General features: G+C 47.2%; 1 protein-coding gene across 4 annotated transcripts in view; it reads left to right on the forward strand.

Annotated features, from left to right (window-relative positions):
* Positions 1–14,741, forward strand: part of NSDHL (NAD(P) dependent steroid dehydrogenase-like) — a 33,717-nt gene extending 18,976 nt beyond the window's left edge. For all 4 annotated transcript variants that reach the window (XM_025460680.3, XM_025460677.3, XM_025460681.3 and 1 more), the window contains 5 exons: positions 5,796–5,942; positions 9,377–9,505; positions 11,701–11,843; positions 12,965–13,067; positions 14,129–14,741. In XM_025460680.3, coding sequence (XP_025316465.1) covers positions 5,796–5,942; positions 9,377–9,505; positions 11,701–11,843; positions 12,965–13,067; positions 14,129–14,461 — 855 coding nt within the window. In that variant the 3' untranslated portion in view covers positions 14,462–14,741. The remainder of the gene's footprint in view (positions 1–5,795; positions 5,943–9,376; positions 9,506–11,700; positions 11,844–12,964; positions 13,068–14,128) is intronic.
* The last annotated feature ends 9,420 nt before the right edge of the window (positions 14,742–24,161 follow it).

Here is a 24,161-nt window from a genome sequence, read left to right on the forward strand (position 1 = left end):
CTCCTTCATTTGTCACCATGCTATGCTGGTCCAGGCCACCCCCTTTTAATGCATGAGTCAAATCATGACACCCCTCTGTTCATAAGCCTCCAGTGCTCCAGTTCTGTTTGGAGCAAACATACAGGCCCTTATCATCACCTTTGAGGCCCTACAGGATCTGGCCTCACCCTCACCTATATTCTCTCATTGCTCTGCTCCAGGCATGCTGGCCTCTTTACTACTCCTCAGACTCGTGAACTGACTTTCTGCCTCCAGACCTTTGTATTCACTGCTCTTTCTGCCAGGAATGCTCTTTGGGAACCACAGAGATTGCTCCCTAAATGTGTTTGAGTCACTAACCAACTTATGCTAAGCAGCAAGCCCCTCCAGGTCTCCTTTGTTCGATGTAGGTTTCTATATATAGCACTTGGTACTAACTGTACTCTGTATCTACTCGTTTATCTGCCCGCTGCCCCCAGAGAAGGTAAGCTCCCTGAAGGCAGGAATATTCCTTTTGATCACCACTGAGACCCCTCAAAGAATATGAGGCTCCTTAGCAAATTTCAACTTCCCTCCAAACTGCTCCTCCAAATCCCTACTAACTCCCGTGATACTGCTGCTAGTATTTATTTACAGATTTTTTTTTAATTTTTTTATTTATTTATGATAGTCACAGAGAGAGAGAGGCGCAGAGACACAGGCAGAGGGAGAAGCAGGCTCCATGCACCGGGAGCCCGATGTGGGATTCGATCCCGGGTCTCCAGGATCGCGCCCTGGGCCAAAGGCAGGCGCCAAACCGCTGCGCCACCCAGGGATCCCTATTTACAGATTTTTTTAAAGAAATCAGGTGAAATATTTTTAAAAAGATTTTATGTATTTATTCATGAGAGACACGCAGAGAGAGAGGCAGAGACATAGGCAGAGGGAGAAGCACGCTCCTCGCAGGGAGCCCAATGCAGGACTCCCTCCCGGACCCTGGGATCACAACCTGAGCCAAATGTAGACACTCAACCACTGAGCCACCCAGACGTCCCAAATTTTTGTTTATTTTTTTAAGGTTTTATTTATTTAAGGAAGAGAGTGAGCAAGTAAGAGAGACAGCATGAGCTGGGGAGGGGCAGAGGGAGAAACAGACTCCTCGCTGAGCAGGAAGCCCAATGCGGGGCTCGATCCCAGGACCCCAAGGTCATGAGCTGAGCCTAAGGCAGACTTAACTGACTGAGCCACCTGGGCACACCCAAATTTTGTTTAACACAAACTTAAAGTGAGACCCACTACCCTACTGTGTCATTCTTAGGTACCAGCAGGGAGAAGGAGAGTTTGCCAGAGCAACCTGATAAAGACAGGCGTGGGCAAGGCCCAGATTGCAATGATGGATCATGAAGTCCAAGCCAAGGAGGACCTGAGGAGGGTGAAGGACATGTAGAAGTGGGTTTGAGGGCAGCCTGGTGGCTCAGTGGTTTAGCACTTGCCTTCAGCCCAGGACATGATCCTGGAGATCCAGGATCAAGTCCCACGTCGGGCTCTTTGCATGGAGCCTGCTTCTCCCTCTGCCTGTGTCTCTGCCTCTCTCTCTGTGTCTCTCATGAATAAATAAATAAAACCTTTTTCAAAAAAAGAAGTGGGTTTGAAAGTCACTACTTAGATTTTGTGCCATATTCCTGAATTCGTTCACCAGTACTTCTTGTTTCCCATTTCTTTCTTCCAGCTTCCTTCCTCTTCTTCCGGAAGCATTTCCTTTAGCATCCCCCACTGAATATCTGGGCACTAAACTTTCCGAGTCCTCATATGCCTAAGACTGTCTTTCTCTCACCCTCTCTCATAAATGCTTATTTGCTGGGGGTGGAACTTTAGGTTCATAATTGGTCCTCCTGACGCTCCATCTGACCATCATTCTTTTGGGGGTCAGCTGGGTTTTCCTCTCATGCCTTTTAGGTTTTTCTTTCTTATCCTGTCTGTTCTGTAGAGAATTTGTCTAGGAGGTTTTTCTGTGTTTTTGTTTTGTGTTTAAAATCTACTCAACAGGGATCCCTGGGTGGCGCAGCGGTTTGGCGCCTGCCTTTGGCCCAGGGCGCGATCCTGGAGACCCGGGATCGAATCCCACGTCGGGCTTCCGATGCATGGAGCCTGCTTCTCTCTCTGCCTGTGTCTCTGCCCCTCTCTCTCTCTGTGACTATCATGAATAAATAAATAAAATCTTAAAAAAAAAAATCTACTCAACAACTAGTAGGCCTTTGGAACCTGAGGACTCATGCCTTTCACTTCTGGAAAATTCTTCAAGTATTGACTCTGCCTCCATTCTCTCTTTTCCTTCTTTCTGGAAGCCTTACCAGACATATGGTAGAGTCTGTCATTATAATGTACATGTCTGTTAGTTTTTCCTTCATGTGTTCTTTCACTTTCTGTCTTCATAACATTTTATAGATTTCCTCTGTTTCATATCCACTTACAGACACTCTTGTTTCACCATATTCCCACCCACCCTCAGATTATTTTGAAGCTAATCCTAAACACCATTATCATTTTTTCTGCAAATATTTCAGTGTTTGTCTCCAAAAGATAAGCCTTTTTTAAAGATATATTTTTTGATTTTAGCGCATGAGGTAGGGGAGAAGCAGAGCTAGAGGGACAGAATCTCAAGCAGAGTCCATGCTGAGCATAGAGCCTAACGTGGGGCTTCATCTCATGACCCTGAGGTCAGACCTGAGCCAAAATCCAGAGTTGAATGCTTAACCGACAGTAGCACCCAGGTGCCCTCACCTTTATTTTTAAGATTTAAAGGAGCCTTTTTTTATTTTTTTAAAAGATTTTATTTATTTGTTCATGAGACACGGAGAGAGAGAGGCAGAGACATAGGCAGAGGGAGAAGTAGGCTCCCCACGAGGAGCCCAATGCGAGACTCAATCCCAGGACCCCAGGATCACGCCCTGAGCCGAAGGCAGACACTGAACCGCTGAGCCACCCAGGTGTCCCAAAGGGAGCCTTAAAAAAAAAGATTTATTTATTTATTTATTTATTTATTTATTTATTTATTTATTTATTTATTTGACAGAGAGAGCACAAGCAGGGGAAGCATGAGAGAAAGAAGCAGGTTCCCTGTTGAGCAGGGAGCCCAATGTGGGTCTCTATCCCAGGACCCTGGGATTACAACTGAGCTGAAGGCAGACGCTTCACTGACTGAGCCACCCAGGCCCCCCCGCCAAAAGGAGCCTTTTTAAAGACACAGCTCCATGACCACACCTAAAACATACTGACAGTTCCTTTATTTCCAGCCTGTGTTCAAATATCCATGAATGTCTTATAAGTATTTTTGTGTAGATTTCTTTTCAAATAAGGAACCAAAAAGATTAAGACATTGAAATTAGTTAAACTAGGTCTCTTGTATAAAAGTTCCCCTTCACATTTTGTTTGTTGAATAATGTTTATTTAAAACTATATTTATTGTCCCATAGCATTTCCCATGGAGTGAATTTAGCAGATTGTACCCCCACGGACTTGTGTGACATGTCCCTCTGTCCTTTAGTGTTTCCTATAAGCAGGAAGACCTAGGACTGTGCCTGTTCAGGATAGCATAGTATAGAAAAAGGGACTATAGATAGCTCAGTAATAATTTTTCTATTGATTATATGTCAAAGTGATAATATTTTGGATAATACTATGTTCAATAGCATACATTACAGTTATTTTCATCTGTTTCATTTGACTTTTTTGATGTGGGTACTACTAAATTTACAATCAAGTTTGTGCCTGGACTATACTTCTAGTGGACTAAAAGCTGGATCTGATTCCAGTTCAGCTGTTTTCTCTGGGGGTACTGATAGCAATCAGCACATCTAATGCTCAGAAACCAGGGCTCCCATTCAGGACTCTGAGCAGGGGTAGCACAAGTGAGCCTGAGACATTGTCTTAGGACAAAATTAAGAAAGTGCTCAGAGGCACCTGGGTGGCTCAGTCCATTAGGCATCCAACTCTTGATCTTAGCTCAGGTCTCAATCTCAGGGTCATGATTTCAGGCTTCACACTGGGCTCCACTCTGAACGTGGAGCCCACTTGAAAAAAAAAAGAAAAGAAAGTGTTCATATTCCAATGGGAATATGTCAAAAGGATATAGGAACGTCAAGAATCCCCACTGGCCAAATTTGGGGTATTTTAAGCCTTGCAAAAGACAATAGTAGTGGATTGTAATGCATTGAATAAAGTAAGAATCCATGTGTCCAAGATGCCTGGGTGGCTCAGTAGTTCAGTATCTGCCTTTGGCGCAGGTCGTGATCCTGAGGTCCTGGGATCGAATCCCACATCAGGCTCCCTGCATGGAGCCTGCTTCTCCCTCTGCCTGTGTCTCTGCCTCTCTCTGTGTCTCTCATGAATAAATAAATCTTTTAAAAATCTTAAAAGAATCCATGTGTCCACGGAAATGCTAGAAAGAAAAATTAGTATAGAAGAAGGGGAACATTACCGAGAAATGGCAACTAATAGAAATAAAAAGAATGCTGGAATTAGGATTTAACATTTTACAACCAATATGTTAATAAGTGTTCCAGGCAAGAATCATAATTGAATGTTCCAGATTCAAAGAGACGAAAGAGATAGGAGGACTAAGTACAATAGGATCTATGATTGGATCCTGGATCCCAATATAAAAATGCCTTTAAAGGACATTATTGGGACAATGGGGGAAATTTGTATATAGACTAATTATATAATAAGAGTGTCCTATCCTGTTACATTTCTTGCGTGTGATCATTCTTTAGCGGTATTTGGGAGGAAGTCTTTTGTTGTTAGAAGAGTTTAGAGGCAAAGTGGCACATTGTCTGCAACTTATTCTCGAATGGTTTCAGGAAAAAAAATCATGTGTCTATATGTACACAAAGAAAATTAATGGCAAAATATTATCAGTGAATCTAAGCACATAATTCATGATTGTCTTTCTTTTGGTATTATTAGTCTATTGATGATCGTTCCTAGATCTTATTACCTAATGAGCGTTTTGTAAAATGGAGACACGCTGTCATTCTCTCTGTTTCTGAATTCAGTTCTTTGTACCTTATGCAGATTAAATGCTTGACCATTTCCCTTATTAGTTTACAGCAGGAATTCTTATTCTTACTGATGATCAAATTGTCCCTTCTTTGGCCAGTGAGAGCCTCTTCAAGTTGACTCTTGAGTCCTTTTAACAGGACCCCAGGAGTCTAGGCTAGCTTCTTTACTTTCTGGTTTGACAAGATGTTCCTGGCTCTTCTTGTCTACTTCCTGCCCCATATCTGCAATCAGCCATTGCTCCCAGGAGCTCTGGTTCCTTTTAGCAGCAAATTAAATGTACTTGTTTTCATTCCCTTTCAGCTTGCTGTTCTGTATCTATTTTTACAGAAAGGAATACTCTTGTGTGTTGGCTATTTGTACTGTCTTTCATGGTGTGGGACTTTTTCATATGATTCATAATTTGTATCTCTGAGCTCATTTTCCCCAGGAGTTTTACTCCCAGGTGCCCTGAATTGCCATGCACCGCCACCCTCATGGTACACAGAGGTACAGATACTGTCTTTGTCTGGATCCCACAGGCTTCATATGTGCTAGACCCAGTTTTTATTGGGAGCCAGTCAATGGGGAGGGGCAATTCAAGGGACATCATGGTTTCCATCCTAGGTACTTCTGTATTGTTTGAATCTTTTACAGTGAGATGTATTTTCATGTTAATTATAGAATTATAAAAGGGCAGGACACCTACATGCCACAGATTGAAAAGTGGGAATGTGAGGAGGCTGTTTACTTATCTAAAGCGGGAGTGATTTTTTTTTTGTCTTTGTTTGCTTTTCCAGGATCTCTACCCAGCTCTGAAAGGTGTAAGCACAGTTTTCCACTGTGCATCACCCCCACCATCCAGTAACAACAAGGAACTCTTTTATAGAGTGAATTACATTGGCACCAAGAATGTCATTGAAACTTGCAAAGAGGCTGGGGTTCAGGTAAGGGGAAAGCTGGAGTGAATGCTGTCAGGAACATGTCATGGCCCTTTCTAAGTGTGTGGGAGCCAGGGTTCTTCTTGTTCTCTTCCTGGGCCAAGCCAGGCTTGCATCCTAAAGTGTTGTGAAGATTCTAGAAACTGAATCCTAGGAGCTGCTAGGCCAGTTTGAGCTGCATCTCAATAGACCATCTAGGACCCTAAGGCTTATTATTAGTCTTTGGTTAAAGAGCCATAAAATCAATATTACTTTCATTTTTTATTGTGGTTAAGTAAATGTCATAAAATTGACCATTTTAACCATTTTTTTATTAACAGTTCAGTGGCATCAAGTACATTCCGATTGCTGTGCAAACATCCCTACCATCTCCTGAACTTTCACCTTCCCAAACTGAAACTTTATCCCCATTAAGCAACAGCTCCCCACCCCTCCTCTCCAAGCCCTTGGCACCCACCATTCTCCATTCTGTTTCCATGAATCTAGAGATGTTAAAGAACTGGACTCATGGTATCTGCTTTTATATCTAGCTTCTTTCACTCAACATGATGTCTTCTAGGTTCATCCATGTTGTAGCATGTGTCTGAATTTCCTTCTTTTTAACCACTGAATAACATTCCATTGTGTGGACAGACCACATTTTATCTAGCAATTCATGCATCAGTGGACTCTCGGGCGGTTTCCACTTTTGAGTATTGTGAATCATGCTGCTAGGAACCTAGGTATATAAATATCAACTCCAGCCTGTACTTTCAGTTCTTTGAGGTAAATACCCGGAAATGGAATTCCTGGGTCATACAGTAATTCTGTGTTTAACCTTTTAAGGAACTGCTGTACTGTTTTTCCAGCCCTTGCTTCTGTTTTCAAAGAATAAACTATTAACTTTTCGCTAATAGAGACCTGTTATAACTCAGACTTGAGATATAAATCTCCACCCTATCATAGCTTGCTGCTCTGTTATAAAGCTGGGTTCTCGGGATCACCCAGCATCATCAGCACTCATTCCTCACCAGCTTCGGGGCTCAGTGCCCTGGAAAGGAGGGATTATGTAATAGCGACCCCTTATGCTTTGCAAATGACAAGACACTTTGCCTCATGGTTGTCACCTGATTTGCTTCTCCATAGGTAATCAGGAGCTACAAATATCACTTGACAGGTGACAGAAGCAGATTTGGGAGGCTAAGTAATATCTCTTTGCTAATAAATGAAAGAAAGAGGTGGGATTCAAATCGAATTCTCTGATGTCAAATCCCAGACTCCTTAGTCTATAACGTGCTTGTATAACTAGAGCTCTGTCAATTGCATTGCTGCTGTTTGTTAAATGGAATAGGCTAGTTATCCAGAAAAGATTCAAGAATTACATAGCACCAATATAATCTTCACACCGTTTAGGTAACATTACCAGTAGAGTTGAAGTTTGTGGGTATCCATTCTCAAGGCCTTTGCTGTCCATAGGGAATCAGTGTTCTGAATTCGGGTTTATCACCGCCATTCGCTCCATGTACAGCCAATATAAGTTATCGGTTTGCATGTGAAAAACTTTATAGAAATGGTATATTGAGTATATCTTCCTGCAACTTGCTTTTTTCTCCCCCAGCATTGTTTTTGAGATTTATCCATCATATATATATATATATGTGTATATATATATATATATACATATATATATATATATCCAGTATATTCACTGAGGTGGTGCAATAGCTTAGTGTGTTACAGTGGAGAAAGTGGCTCTTCATGGGGCACCTGGGTGGCTCAGTTGGTTGAGCAACTGACTCTTGATTTCAGCTCAGGTCGTGATCTCCGGGTCATGGGATCGAGCCCCACGTCAGGCTCCACACTCAGCAGAGAGTCTGCTTGGGATTCTCCCTCTGCCTCTGCCCCTCCCCCTAGCTAGTGCTCCCTCCCTCCCTCCCTCCCTCCCTCTCTCTCTCTTTCTCTCTCTCTCAAATAAAAAAAAGAAAAGAAAATGGCTTTTCCTATTATATTTAGGAAACCTTTCATAACCCTGAAATCAAAAGATTGTTTAATGTGGGGTTTTTCCCCAAAGGTTTAAACTGATCTTTTGTGCATTTAAATATTTAATCTGCCAGGAATTTATGTTTGTGTATGATCTGAGGTAGCAGTTAAATTTCTGTTGTTCAGCAGCATTTATTATGCAACACCCCCACCCCCCAACCAGGGCCCCAGCCAGCCAGCACATCTCAGGTGCTGCTGCCTCCTATGGGTCTGTCCCCAGCTCTGTCCTTCCCCCACTTGGCTCCCACTTGTCCCCATGCCACCAAGCTCCTCCTTCACTGAGCAAGCCTTAGGATGAATTTCAGTACCTGCTAGGACAAGTCACCCTCCAATCATGTTGTTCAGAATTTACTTGGCTATTCGTAGCCCTTTGCTCATCCACATAAATTTTAGAATCAGATTGTCCAGTTCTTGTTGGATTTGTTATTGTAGTTGCATCAGATTTAAAGGTAATTTGTGAAAGCATCAATACCTTACCACTGTTAAGTCTTTGTATCCATAAACACATAATCTCTCTCTCTTTAGTGCCTTTACTTTAGAAAGGTTTTTCACATCCTTTTTTTTTTTTAATTTATCCCTATGTACTTAATTTTTGGTTATTGAAATAGTATCTTTCATATTATACTTTAAATTGCTAATGCAGACACAGTTGATTTTTGCATGTTGATTTTGTCCTCACCAGTTCTGCTGAACTCTAACTGTAGTATATTCCATATGTTCATAATGTTTTCCATGTCAACATTTCTAGCATCTGTGAATGGCCATAGTTTTATTTCTTCTTTTCAAATTATTCCTTGTGTGTCTTAACCCACCACACTTGCTAGGACTTCTAGTAAAATGATGAATAAAAGCGGTAAAGATACGGTTCGAGCTAATGGTGTTCAATGTTGGATGGGCTCCCTTTAACCAGAGGGCTAGAAGCTAGGACCCTCATAAGAAAGCATTTCCTTTCAAACAGCATGTTTCAAGTCGGCATGTGCCGCATGTGCTTGCAGACATGTGCTGACCTGCCAGGGTTGGTATCAGAATCACGAGGCATCTTTTTCAGACAGGTATCTCCCTCATAGTTTGTGCACTATCCTCCCTTGGGGAATCATTCCCATACTGAGATAATACAAATAAAGGAAGTCTGTTCCACCTCTCGGTAGTGATAGGAGAGAAAAAAAAAGTGAAATCCACTGTTTTAGAATGAAATAGAATGCATCTCAGAATCCGTGTAGCTACAAAAGATGGTGATCTGTGAATTATTTTAAGAAGGGCTGAAAAGCAAAGCCTCACAATAAATCATTTATACGGTGCCTTGCGTATGAGTGTTGCAAACAGGCACCATTTGATCTTCTTTCATGAATGAACATCGGATTGTTTTAATAAAGATCATTTCTTACTTGTATTTTTTTTAACCTTCCTTTCTCCTCTGCCAGAAACTCATTTTAACCAGCAGTGCCAGTGTCATCTTTGAGGGCGTCAACATCAAGAATGGAACTGAAGACCTGCCTTATGCCATGAAACCCATTGACTATTACACGGAGACAAAAATCTTACAGGAGAGAGTATGTACCTGAGAACTGGTTGAGTGACGAGCAAGTGCCATGAACATCTGGAGAGTTTAGATTTTTAAGAAAATCATTTACAAAGTTAGTGTTCTCAGGCTTGCCGACCTAACTTGGGAAGTAAAATTGTGGCTGAAATTCAATTTTAAAAAGAATAACTGTAGCTTAATGTGACCAGACTCGGCTCTGAGTACTGCCTAGGAACTGCCTCATTTAAACTTCACAATGACCCCACAAAGGTGGGTACTATTATCACCACCAGGTTAGAGATGCACAGAGATTCAGTTTCTTCCTGAGGCTGTGCAACTAGCAGGTGGCTGAACCCACACAGTCTAGCTCCAGGGCCGGCACTCAACCTCTGTGCCATGCAACATTACTCAGTTGCCACAGAAATCAGAGGTGATTTATGAAGATCCCAAGCACTCCGGCAGAACTTGGACTTAACATACAAGTATTTTCATTTGAACACACCTTCCTTGTGGCACTCTTGCCCTCCCTACCTTATTTAAATTAAACATGACAAGATCTTGCTTTATTTTAAGGAAAACTACTTGACAAGGTACTGGTTTCCACTTGGCAGACCAACTTTGCCAGGGAGCACCTGGTTTTAACAGTAGGCTGGGTTGAGTAACAGGCACTAAGCCTTTGGACTCCAGGGTTCCAGGGACCCTGATGGCAGCTAGCTCCAGGACTAACATCCAGGGAGAATATTACCATAAGGACATACCCACTTGCAGACCATGGATGCTCGTTGACCACCAGCAGCTTACCTTAGCAGGGGAAGCTGTGAGTCTACTTCTCCCAGGTGTTCACTGCACAGTCAAGCCCACTGAGGTTGCATTTCACAGCCAATACATATCGAACCGGAGCTTGGTGCTGGATTGGCATGAGTTCCTGAGCTGCCGGAGAGCCAGCTGTCTCCCATCTGTGTGCTATTACTCCAGGTCAGAAAGTCCCAGGAATCGTGTACAGGAAGACACAAGGGCCTCCCCAGTCCAGGCGTGGAAGCCTGGCCTTTTGTAAGCTGGAGGAGTCCTGTCTCCAGGTTCTGGCACCCTGCTCTTTGGAGCACAGAGAGCCTCACAGAGCTCCCACCTGACTTCGCCCAAGAAGCACTGAGGCTTTTGCGGGTCCCTGTGTACTCTTACCTAAGGCACTGGGATTCTCACCCCCTGTGCTCGGCAGCTGCAGGTGACAGCCATGGGGCCTCACTTTCATTAACTTTTGGGCACTCAAGTGGGAGTAAGCAAAGCCTCTAAAGGCCTGCAACAGTAACCCCCCTGGAGCCCCCTGTCAGCCACTGTTGGCACGCAACTCGCTGTTGGCTTTCAGATCTCTCAACTGGTAATAAAGTTAGTCAAGTAGCTTAAACTAACTGGGGCCAAAATGTGCACAAGAATTTTGCCACCATAGAATGGAAATCCTAGATGAGGTGATACAATAAGTCTACTTATCAAACACATACTTCCTGAAACAGTTGATGTGAGTCATCTCAGTCAGCGCACAGCCCCATCCAGCTAGGAACTGTAACGGTCCCCATTTTTCCCATTAACATAATAAATCATTCGGGATGTTTTGTTACCTTTGAGGCCCAACCTGTTAGTATTCTAAGCCCTCAAGTTCTCGTTTGTCCACTGAGCCACACAGAACACATCTAAAGACTTGTCCTGTTTCTCCCAGACCCTTTACCTTCTCGGTCTCTTCTTCCTGGCCCATTTGGGTTCATCAGAATCCCTTCCTAGGTGGTACCCCAAACTGAGCAGAACAGATCAGGAGTGGTAGAAATGAGCACATGGAGCTTAAGGCAGGAGGGGTGGGAGGCTCACGGCTAACTCAGCAACTGGAACCCTCCGATCTCTTCCATGAATAGCTGCCATGGCTCATCTTCCTCTGGCTGCATTCGTGCATTCTAGTCTTTGTACCCAAGTCCAGGCCTTTCTCTTTGATCATACTCTTGTTGTTTGTTTTTAAAGTAGGCTCCGTGCCCAATGTGGGGCTTGAATTCACAATCCTGAGATTAAGAGGCAGCCAGGCACCCTGATCACAGTGGTTTTGACCCAGCTGTCCTGTTTTCAAATTTGGGTGCTTTGGGTGGGTGGGCTCCCGAAGTAGCCCCAAATGATAGCAGAGCAGAGGGCAGCCTCTGTGTCCTCTGTGAGCAGTGCTGTGGACATGCCCCTTCTGCTCTCTTATAGGCAGTCTTGGACGCCAATGACCCCAAGCGGAACTTCTTAACCATGGCCATTCGCCCTCATGGCATCTTCGGCCCAAGGGACCCCCAGTTGGTCCCCATCCTCATTGAAGCAGCCAGGAAAGGCAAGATGAAGTTCATGATTGGGTAAGTTGGCCTACAGTTGGCCTTCTCCCTGACCCCCTGACAAGGCTCGGTGTTGTTTGGTTAGGTCTTTTCTAATGGCACCTGCTCTGCTGCCCTCTGTGTTGGTGTCCTGGGGCTGCCACAACAAATGACCACAAACTGAGGGGCTTAAGACAATAGAAATTAATTCTTTCCCAGTTTCGGAGGTGAGAAGTCTGAAATCAAGGTGTTGGCAGTGGGGAGGGAGAGGTTAGTTCTTTCTGGAAAGTGAAGGAGAATCTGCTCAAGCCTTTCTCCCAGCTCTGGTAGTGTCCAGCAGTCTTTGATGTTCCTTAGCTTGTAGGTAAGTCACTCTAACCTCTGTCTCCACTCTCATGGGAGCATCCTTTCTGTGTGTCCATATCCAAATTCCCCTCTTATGAAGATACCAGCCATTGGATTTAGGGCCTAACCTATCCCAGTATGGCCTCAGCTTAACTTGTAGATCATATCTTCGGAGACCGTATTTCCAAATAAGGTCACATCCAAAAGTTCCAAGGAGACATGAATTGGGGGGTGGGGAGGACACTGTTCAGTATAGTATACCATCACATAGCCTGGAAAAATATTTGTGTCCCTGTTTGAAAGTTGAGGATACATGCTCGGGGAGTGGGGGGGGAGACGGCACAGGGTCAAGGGCCAGGCCTTCAACTCTCCTTGGATCTGGGAAGGCAGGTAGAGGTGTTTGCATTCCTTCTCAAGGAAAGTATAGATGGCAAGGCCTTTGTGGTTGGTGACAGAGTGTGTGACAGAGTGTGGCTTTTTCCCCAGTACACCTTTGCTTCCTTCCTTTCTTTCTCCCCTTTTCTCTCTTTATTTTCTCCTCCCTTGCCACCTCCTTGCCACCCTGACTTCTTGCTTTGAGGGATTAGGAAGAGATGGTGGGAAAGTGCAAGGCCAAAGCAAGCCATCAGCCCAGAGTGTCCTAGGGGAAGTCGAAGGGTTGCTGTTCAAATAGAAGCCTAGAGCAAACATGATCCATGTTGGCACTGGGCTCTCAGGCTCCTTGCTTGGCCCTTACATATCCCAGAGCCTCTGAGGGCCCCAGGAATCCTGGCCCCTGCACATGTTTAACAGTGGAACCATGCCCGGTATACCCACAGAAACGGGGAGAATTTGGTGGACTTCACCTTTGTGGAGAACGTGGTGCACGGACACATCCTGGCTGCAGAACACCTGTCCCAAGACACAGCCGTGAGTGGGAAGGTAAGGCACCTGCTTCTCCTGCCCCATGCATGTTTGCCCGTCTTGGGATTGCATGTCCCTGTGATTGGATTCATTGGCAAATTGCCTTCTTGATCCTGCATCCTGGCTGAAATGCTTTAGGATCCCATTGGTCTGAGGTTGATCCCCTGTGGTCGGGAGTGTGGTGACATTGCAGGGCTGCATCAGGACAGGCCAAGTCCAGAGCCAGTAAGCTGGGATTGACCAAGCATTCATGTAACATGACGTGGATACCCACTGTGAATGTGACTGCTCTCAGCAGGGTCCCATGTATATTTGGTGGGGGTGCGTGCTACTCATTTATTCTCCCAGTCATTCTGGAAATCTCTCCATCTCTCCCCCATTGCCCACCCACGTTCGTGCCCCTCCCCGTCCAGAGGGGTGGATATATCTCAGTCTCCCGGCATTTGGCACCTAGTGGGCAAGATGGACATGTCAGGGGAGGTGAGCTGTCATGCAGAGAAGAGGAAGCACATTAGATCCTCTCACCTCTCCTCTTGGTCATAGGGCCCCCATCTTCCTGGTTTCTCACCACTGCCTTTGGAACCCCCTATTTGGGTCTCATTTTTCTCCTGAACCTCTGCTGTTTTCCCAGTCCTGTGATGCTTAGGGTGGTGAGGGTAGGGTGGGTGTATGGCTTTTGGTTTAGACCAAAACACAACACACTTGAGAAATGGCATGTGACCTGTTCGTTGCATCTGAAGATAAGGAGCTTTACCATGACTAACATGATCAAGTCAAATTAACCAATGTACCTTCCAGAGTGCAGTCTAAGCTTCACTTAAAAATCCTGGCTGGCCCATGGATAAAACTCACCTTTCCTGTCTGCACCTTAAGGTTGCCCATAGCTCCAGATCAAAAAAGCATCTGTGCCACTGGCTGACCTTTGCATATTGGAGACACTGGGTGGAAGAGGCCGCTAGCTTCCCAAAATATTGGCCCTGGGCTGAACCATCACCCTGTGCCTGAGCACCAAGTTCCAAGCATCACTTGCCCACCTCTCTAGCTGGGGAGCATTTTCTAACTTCTTGTTCTCTCTCCAGGCATTTCACATCACCAATGATGAACCCATCCCTTTCTGGACATTCCTGTCCCGCATCCTGACAGGCCTTAACTATGAGGCCCCCAAGTACCACATCCCCTACTGGGTGGCCTACTACCTGGCCCTCCTAGTGTCCCTCTTGGTGATGCTTCTCAGTCCTGTCATCCAGCTGCAGCCCACTTTCACACCAATGAGGGTCGCACTGGCTGGCACGTTCCACTATTACAGCTGTGAGAGAGCCAGAAAGGTCATGGGCTACCGGCCGCTGGTCACCATGGATGACGCCATAGAAAGGACCGTGCAGAGTTTTCACTACCTGCGGAAGGTTGAGTGATGCCACCCGGAGACTGGGCCCTCTCGGTGCATTCCCTGGCTGCTAACTCTCCTCTGTGGACCAACAAACTAACCTCCTTCAAGTGAATTTATTCTGAGCTTGGGTCTCCTCCTGCCAGTTAGAAGAGAGCACACCCAGCTCTTCCATGACCACAAGGGTGGAGGAAACAGCAGACATGTCTCTCATTTGTTAGATTTGATTGGAATTTCTTAAAGCAGGCAGCTTCATATTCTACTGTTTTGTGTTCTCCGTCTCTCCTTCCCCCCACCCCCACCCCTCCTCTCTCCTGGGTCACTTATCATTCCAATGTCCTTCTACATAATTGAGGAAGCTATAGGGAAAAAAATCCACCTGCTGACTGATGGTGGGAAAGTAGACTTAACTTCCATGCAAACCAGTACTAGAGAGAAGCCACAGCCTGTTCAAGGAGCCACATATTACATATACCCTAAAAGAAAAAGCAGAGGGGACGCCTGGGTGGCTCAGTGGTTTAGCGACTGACTGCCTTCAGCCCAGGGCCTGATCCTGGAGTCCCAGGATCGAGTCCCACATCAGGCTCCCTGCGTGGAGCCTGCTTCTCTCTCTGCCTGTGTCTCTCCCCCCGCCTCTCTCTGTGTGTCTCTCATGAATAAATAAATAAAATCTTTTTAAAAAAAGAAAAAAAAAGATGCATGATTTGACTGCAATCTTGCAATCTTTAAAAAGAAAGAAAAAGCAGAAGTCTGAAATACATGGTGAAACTTCAAATAGATACAGAATTTAAAGCAAAAACTTTTTAAAGGCTTAAATCATTGCTGCCCCTCCCCCCACCAATCTCCAGAGGGAAGGGACTGCTGGTTGGCCACCTCCTTATAAGTTTTCCAAGTTCTCAGGTACAGCTGATGTGCCTGCCTGCATTGTTTTTTCATAAAACATTCTTTCGTAGACACCTCTCTATCAGTGGGGCCCCATGGTCCTTCTTACTTGCAAGGTGGTAGTGTGCCCAAGGGGCCCGCCTCCTCTTCTAACATGGGACGTGGGGCTTGTTGCCAGTAAAGCACTGAAAAGGTCAGAGAGAAGAGTACTCGTTATCTGCTCGTGGTTTGGCAGAAACTCCTTGAGACAATGCAGGAAGGGCTATTTCTCTGCAGCTCACACTCAGAACCCTTTGGGCTTATTTCCAAAAGGCAAAGCACATAGGATTCAGTGTTCCCAGCTTTCTGGTGATGTTCTGCTTACAGAAGCCAGTTTCTTCCCAGACTAATCGAAATGTAATGTTAAAGACTTCTGTTTTCTTCTCTGCCTTTGTCCAGAAGGTGGAGAGGTAGCCGGGGACACTGGAATAAAGTGAAGGTGTTGTACAGGTCATGAGCTTTGTGTGATAGGAGCATCACGCCCACCTGGGGGGACAGTGTGCTGAGCTGAGGGGCAGGGAAGCACCAGTAGAAGTAAGACAAGTTCTTTACCCCTGAGGCACTTTGAGGAGCTCAAGATACGTTCACAAGCCCCTGTAATACCAGACAGAAGATGGTGCACAGGTTTGAGGCAACATGGTGTAAGTTCAAGGAGGGGAGACGAAGCTTCCAGGCAAGACAGGCCTGTAGGTGGCACTTCAGGCTGAAAGGTGAGTTTCAGAGTCAGCCGTGTGTTGTCCTCTGATTCCATGAACTACAGAAGTGACCAGCCTGGCTTGGGGTGGGCGGCGTGGAGCAGTGGGAGGTTGGGTTGGCTGAAGAGATTAGCAGGGCTGAGGATGCCAAGCCAAGAGGGCTACACTGTATCCAGTAGGCGTGGGAAACCAGGGACACTTTACGTGGTGGCGGGCAAAAATCGAGAAACTCCTTTTGCCACCCTGTGTGGAGCCTCGGAGATCAGGTAGGAAGTGACAAAAGTCTGGGCACTGATGCAGCCACGGAAATACAAATGAAGCCTTAGTGGAAGCACATGGGAAGGATTCAGAGCTCGCTGCTTGATTTCCTGTGAGGAGTGGGAGGGAAGAGGAGGCCAGGGCATAGGACCCATAGACTCTACCTTCAGAGCTGCTAGGAGGAGAGTCTCCGGCCTAGAAGAGTGCCTGGCAGACCAGAGGACCCTCGGCTTTGTCCTTCCAGCTTGCTTGGCAAAAGCTGTCCCTCATGGAACTCCACACTGTCCAACCCATTCATATCTTCTACTTCCTCAGGGAACCTCTTGCCTGCTCACTTGTCTTGTTCACCCGTTCTTTCTACACGTTTCTTGGGCACCGCCTAGGCTTCGGTGGTGAATAAAACAGGCACAGCCTGGAGCTGATATTGCAGTGGAACCACCCTCCCCACCACAGATGGCTTTTATGGCTGCTCCTTGCTCTGCCCTGCATGCCTGACTCAGACCTCTGTCACCCCCATCTGTTTGGAGAAAGTCCGACTGCCCAGAAAGCATAGCCTCCGCAACCCCCTGGGAGCTTGTTAGAAATGATGGGGCCCCACCTCAGACCTACTGAGTGGAGACCCAGTGGCCCTGCCAGTCTGTTTACAGGTCCCACCCGTGGTTCCAAACCACCGAAGCAGACTCCCGCCAGGTCACCAAGTCCAGCTGGAACCTTGCCTCAGCCATGGCAAGGCTGAACTTGTCCTGCTCACCAGCCTAAGTCCCCAGGCCATGGCAACCCCTCCCTTTTCTGATGGCTGATAACCTTGCAACACACTTCCCTAAAATGACATCCCGGAGAACTGACTTCAGCCTGCACCTCCCCATGGCACATCCATCTGTAGCATCAGGCTGGAAGGAAGGCAGTTCTCTGCCAGCTGAGGACAGCTGCAAGTCCATGTCCAGTTCTGCATGTTCGTTGAGTCTCTCACTTCAGTCCCTCTTCCTTCCGCGTTGATACTGACCTAGTTCGCCCCCTGGCCCTAACTGCACCTGGGCCAGGTGTACCGAAGCAGCCAAGCTGATCTGTCTGCCTCCCCTGATCCAGCTTGTATGTATCTCCAGGTTGTCCTTCCTAAAAGAGACCTAGATCGGTCCCTCCTCTGTCAAAAACACTTCAGTGGGCCCCAACTTTCTCTTAAACATCTTCTGCAGCCAGTTTATCATGACCTGTTCTCAGTCCACCTTTCCAGCTTCTTCCACTAGGCTTCACTTCTTGTGCACCAGCCAAACTGCTCATGCCCTGTCAGACATCCCCTTACTCAGGTTGCCCTGGCTGCCCTCCGTGTCCTCTCCCTGTTATGTCCCCACATCCAGAATGGCCAGATCCCTTTCCCCACAAAAGCCTAGTCTGATCTTCCCAATTGGAAATCATCTACTTGCTCTGGGCTCCCAGCCTATAGTTCTCAATCTTTGCTTTGTTTAGTGTGTTCCCTCAGTGCATCCACCCCCACCAGGCCAGGAGCTCCCTGAGGGTAGAGCCAACCAATGTCCCTGCAGAGTGGGTGCTCAAGAAATGTGGGTAACCGCCTGCCTGGCCTGAAATCCTAGAGTAACAGCAGCAACAATGACACTGGCTGGAGCAGAGGTTCCAGGGCTGGCTTTCAGACATGAAATTGGCAGGTCTGTGAACCTCATGAATTGGACACTGCCTTGGGGGCATCCGTGAGTGTGTGTGTCTTTTTTTGGGAGAGGGCACAGAGCTGTGATTAGCTTCTCACAGATGACTGCGGCCCAATACAAAATGCAAGCGGGTGGGGTGGGTGCCAGCAGCTGTAGGGAAGCCTGCTTTGGAGGAAGGGTCCAACAGAAACAAGCTGAGGGGGAAGGGCCAGAGTGGGGATCCCAGGCTTCATTAGCATCAGCTAAGTTCCTCATGGCTCCTTAGCTGCATTCGCATCTGCACAGCTCACCTCAGGGTATCTGGTCCTGCTGGGCCGGCAGCTCCTTTTCTTTCAAACCTCATCCCCAACTTCATTTACTCCTCACAGCTTCCCCCCCACCGCCTCCCTCCATCTCTCTCTTCTGGCTTCCTACAGAGCCCAGCCTGCATTGCCATCAGTCATTGGCTTAGCTGTCCAGTTTTCCAACAAGCTACTACATTCCTGAGGGCCAAAGGCTTTTGATTTGTTTCTCTGCCCAATAAGTGTGACCAGAATGAAAGGGCATGAAGAGGACAAAGCTACTAACACCCACATTGACCAGCTGGGGGAGCCCCAGAGAGAAGCCACCATGGCGCCAAGGGCACTCAGGCAATTAGCAGAGCCCGGGCTAAACCACAAGCCCCCGATCCCCTAGGCCAGTACACCCCACATTACCCATCTAGATTCAGGCAGCTAACACGGCAAAGGTGCCCTGATCTGAGGCTTTGCAACCTCAAGGGGTGAAAGGGCACAAATAAGAGCTAGGAAGTGAGACAAACAGAGGCATGTGGAGAGACACTAGAACTTTCCATCAACAGCATACACCTCTTCTCCTCAGCATCAATTATGGAAGACTCCAAATGATAGTGGACCCAATTAGAGCCTTCCCTTAGCCCGGTCTTTCTTTCACCCACTCAGCCACAGGAGATGTGTTTGCATTATTAGCCCCTTCGGCCCAGAAAACTTCCCTGAGTGACCTGGGTAGGAGAAAAAAGGAGGGAAGAATGTGAAAGCTTCCCAGCCTTTGCTCTGTACTGCAACTCTTGTGAGACACCTTCTCTGGTAGGTACTAGGAGACACACACACACACACCACTGGCTTTGTTCTCTGTGAGGACCATTAATTCAGAAAATATGAACTGAGCACCTGCTAAGTCCAGAGGGATGCAGAAGTGTCTGAGACAGAGCACTTCCCCTTCCGAGAGTCCCACAGAGAAAGTAATAACCCAAGTGGTCTTTGCCTTAAGAGCAAAGGTCCACAATGTGTGAACTTGGGATCAAATCCTGTTTGCCTGTGCTTTGGTCAGTAAAATGTGACTGACACACAGCCACGTCCATTGGTTTGCATAGCATCTATGGCTGCATCCATGCTACTATTGCAGAGTTGACCACGTATGACAGATCATGTAACCCACAGAGTCTAAAATAGTTCCTACCCTCCGCCTTGCAGAAAAAGTTTGCCAACCTCTGCTAAAGAGTGACTGCTAGGCCAACAGGGACAGGAAAGGATGCTCAGCATCACTCATCATCGGGGAAATTGACATCAAAACCACAATAAGAAATTACCTCACACCCATGAGGTTGGCTACTCTCAAAAAATAAATGAATCAATCAAACAGGGCAAGTCCAATGTGGGTCACAGAGCTTGGACTCGATTGCCATCTGAAGAGAGACGTGGTGGCATGTGTGTTTGGATGGTGGGAAGAGCGCGGGGACGGGGGGCAGAGGGAGGCTTGTGGCCCCACCTCCGTCTTCAGAGTACATCATTCCAACCTCCACTTCCATCAACACAGCTCAAGAGGTGGGCATCTTGGGGAGCAACTCTTCAGTCTACCACAGTGGCTAACAAGGTACATGAGATCTAGAAAAGCACCCCTCTGGGCTTTTCAGCAGGGTAGGAGTTTCCTGGTCCTCCAAGGTTGGCCTAGCAAAAGCAGACAAGTATGAGGTTCTATCCAAATCCAAGTGCAAGTTCAGGAGTTGACTAAGACATTGTCCAGATATAGCCCTGTCTGAGGCCTACATGGAAGGTCCTGAGGCCTGGGTACAAGGCAGGCCTCCAGCTGGGAGGGAACCAAAGGACAGGCAAGTCCCAACAGGCTCAACAGCTGTGAATCTAGGGAGGGGTATCCCCTCACCAAACTGGCAGGGAGACACAGGCCCGGGGCTTCCAGCAAACTGCTAGATCCTTGTAGCCCTGTCTGCCAGATACCATTCACATAATTCATTGGGCTAGTTTGGCACCCACCGATGATTGTGAAACCTGTACAGAGGTCACTAATAGGATGGTGCTGGCTCAGAAGGTGCTGAGAAATGTGGGTGGATCTACAGGGCGGGTTTAGAAAGGCCCGAGAATCCAGTGGCCCAGGTGAGCAAGCGTTAGGACCCAGCACTGCCTGCAGGTCTGGGACTGGGGCCTCTGATCCTGGAACTGGGTGGGTCTCATGTCCTGGCAGGAGAGGAAGTAGGCTGTGTGCCATCTTTGGGGCTGGGATTAGTGTTTAGGGAAGTGAAGCTCAGAAGCTAAGCTAAGGCCATTCAGAGGCCTCTAGCCACAGCCAGCCAAAGGGACTTCCTGCATGGGCCTAGGTGGTGCTGAGGCCAAGCCTGCAGAGATGAGGCCCTGCAAGGGAGGCAGAGGCTACATGCAAGGCCCCAAGTCACTAGGCTGTACAGCAGTGGGCATGCCATGCTACTGCAGAACCAAGGGTCCTCAGGTCCTCAACCTGCTCACGGCTGATTATCTGATTGCCCCCTTCTCCAAAGTCAGTTCTGGCCAGACTACTGAAGACTAAGAAGCTGCTTTCCATGTGAAGGGGTCCAAGATAACCTTTGACATCTGTGGCCCACATGTCAAAGGGCCAGGGGCTCCAAAGGCAGTCTGCTCAGGAGCTTGAAAGGAACTCCCACTGGGCCGGGAAGCCCATTGCTAATGGCAGCGTGTGAGAGCCTCTCCCTGGAATGCCTCCTGGCCTCTTTGCTTGGCTGACTCCTACAAGCCTCTACTGGGCTGGCAGCCAGGCCAGGTGAAGCTCATGGTATGCTCTCTCCCAGGCTCTCACTGGTGCCTGCCCGGGGCTGCTTCCACCAATGACACTAGCATAAGATTCCTGGTTCTTGTACCTGCCTTCCTCCACACTGAGGGGTCCACCAAGGCAGTGCCTGCTGGGGACTTCCTTGTGACCCCTGCAGTGCCAGCACAGGCACTGGCTCCCTGGAGCCCACCTGTCCCCACTCTGTCAGCATATCTTTTGGGGAGACATCATGCCACCCATAACAGTGCCCATCGGATCTCTAGTGGCCAGTGAGTGCCCTCATGCCTGCGAATTTCCCTCCTTCGAGCACTTTCCTCAGCACAAGAACCTAGGAGTGGCTGAGAGAACCAAAGATTCTAGGTGTGCTACTCTTCTCAAATGGGATTTTATCACGTGCATGAATATGAGGTAACTTAGGTGGGTGCTAAAGCAATATGATGGAGCCCTTATGAGAAGAGGAAATAGAGACGCAGCCACAGGGAAGACAGCTTTGGGGACCACAGAGGTGGAGACTGCAGTGATGGGACTGAGAGCCAAGGAGTGAGTGCCTGGGGCAGCACCGGAAGCTGGAAGCCGGAAGCCGGAAGCTGGAAGCCTTAGGAAGGCTCTGCCCTTGGAGGGAGCACTGCCCCGCCTGCACCTTGATTTCAGACTTCCGGCCTCCAGAGCTGTGAGAGGATAAATGTCTGTTGTCTTAGCCCCGCCACCGCCACCAGCGTGTGGCACTTGACTGTGGCAGCCCGGGGACACTGTGTAGGAGGGTCCCCTAGCTCCTGCCAGCAAGAGAGAAGCAGAAGCCTTGCCAGTCTTTCCATTCGAAGGTCCGTGCTCCTTGTACTGCTGCTGTGAGCTTGCCGCTTTCACCCCAATCCCAAATAAACAGCTCTCCTCAGCTTCAAAGCACTTTGCACATACTAATTAAGTCTCAGTTAATTGGATGAAATAATGTGAAGCTCTAGTGACATCATTTCCATTCTGTGCCCAGATCTAGCCACAGGCAGTCTGGTGACTGCTGGGCTCTGAGCCTCGTCTTGTGGTAACATGTTATGCCTTCTGCAACTGTCCCATGGAACACGGATCAGGGAGGGCCTTCTCTACCCTCCTCAGCTCCATGGCCTTCAGGAAATGAGCAGCTATAGGCACTCTTGGCCCATCAAGTACGTGTGACACAGATGGCTTCTGTGATTATGTGTGTATGTGTCTGTATCTGAACTACACACCCCTGTCCCACATAACTGAAATGCTCTTAATGGAAGTTCTAAACAAAAGCCTACAAAAACTCAGATGTATCTTCAAATACTCCACAAAATAGCCCTGTGGGGCTCGCTCTTTGATCCTCGGGGCTTGTGTACCCCTTTCCTTGTAGAACTAAGGAGAACAATCCCCTTACCCTTTATGTTCAGGACCCCAGCAGATGAGAAGTACTTGAGTTGGGCAAGTAGCTATTTGCAAGGCCTGGAAACAGGAGCCTATTCCAAGTCACAGTTGGGGAGAGTTCCAGACCAAGGTCTGCAAGGCATGGTGGGGACAGGCAGGGCTGGGGCGGGTCCCCCATGGATAGATAGTGGGTATGCTGTGGTGTCCAGAATCAGGGGACCAAGTTGGAGTCCTGCCTTCAACCGTGCCACTGATTAACCTGGATGATGTCAACAGCCTCGTCCCAGGTCTCCCTGACTCTTTTGGGGATCCCTTTGTCCTCCAGGGGACAGCAGGGGCTGCATGAACAGGTAATCTGCTCTTGCCATCTCCCACTGAGCACCAGGCGAAGGCTGCCAATTGCTCTCACTCTGTGTGTCCCCAGCAGGTAGGCTGGAGCCTCATCAATGGTACTTACAACAAATAAAGAAAGACTATTCCTGCTTCATTCTTTTCCAATGCTACAGATTATGGGGGAAGGAAACCCTCCAAGTCTGGTGCTGTTATATTATTAAACTTTTTAGTGAAGCAAATATTCTTAAACTTTTTAGTGAAGCAAAATAGACACTAAAAAGAATATGCATGTCATACAAAAGATATCTTTTTGAACACCAATCAAAAAGAGAATGCACCTGTGTAAAAGCACCCAGATCAAGAAACATAATATGACTAACTCCCCAGAAGCCCCCTCTCTGGGCACCCCCTACTACTACCTCTCCATGGGTAACCACTCTCATACACAGTTGCAGCAGGGATTAGATTTGCCCATTTTTATGTAAATGGAACCACACTATATGTGCCCTTACACATCTGGCTTCTCTCCCTCCGCATTCATATGTTTGCGGTTGTAGTCCATTCTCCACTGCTCTTTGTGGTTGTAGTCCATTCTCCATGATACCATGACTTGTTCTTTCTACTACAGTGGGCATTGGGGTTGCTTTTGGCTATTACAAATAATGCTGCTGTGGCTGTTTCCTGTGTATGCCTTTTGTCAAATATATATATGCAATCGTGTTGAGTGTATCCATTTTAGCTTGCTTGGGCTACCATGACAAAGTACCATCGACCGGGTGGCTTAAACAACAGAAATTTAGTTTCTCACAGTTCTGGAAACTAGAAGTCCAAGATCAAGATATCGGCAGGTTTGGTTTCTTCTGCGGCCTCTCCCCTTGGCTTGTAGACAGTTCTCTTCTCTCTGTGGCCTCACATGATCTTCTCCCCTGCGAGTCTGTATCCTAATGTCTTAGAAAAAATCATATTGGCCTCGGGCCCACTCTAATGACTGCATTTTTACTTGATTATGTCTATAAAGACCCTAGCTCCAAGTACACTCACATTGTGAGGTACAGGGCAGAGGAAAAAACTTCACTATGAATTTTGGACGGACACGGTTCAACTCCTAATAATACCTGTAACTGGGATTGCCAGTTCTGAGAACACATATATTTAGCTTTAATAGATAAGTACCAACAATCTTCCAGAGTGGTTGTACCAACTTACCGTCTCCCTGGCAATGTATAAGTGCTCTAGTTGCCCCCATGGCTTCACCAATGCTTGATATTCTTTGTCTTTTCAATGTTAGGTCTTATACCTTTTTTTTAAAAGATTTTATTTATTTATTCATGAGAGACAGGCAGAGGGAGAAGCAGGCTCCACACAGGGAGCCCGATGTGGGACTCGATCCCGGGTCTCCAGGATCATGCCCTGGGCTGAAGGCAGCGCT

This window comes from Canis lupus, chromosome X (assembly GCF_003254725.2).
Source record: "Canis lupus dingo isolate Sandy chromosome X, ASM325472v2, whole genome shotgun sequence".
NCBI classification, from domain to species: Eukaryota; Metazoa; Chordata; class Mammalia; order Carnivora; family Canidae; genus Canis; species Canis lupus.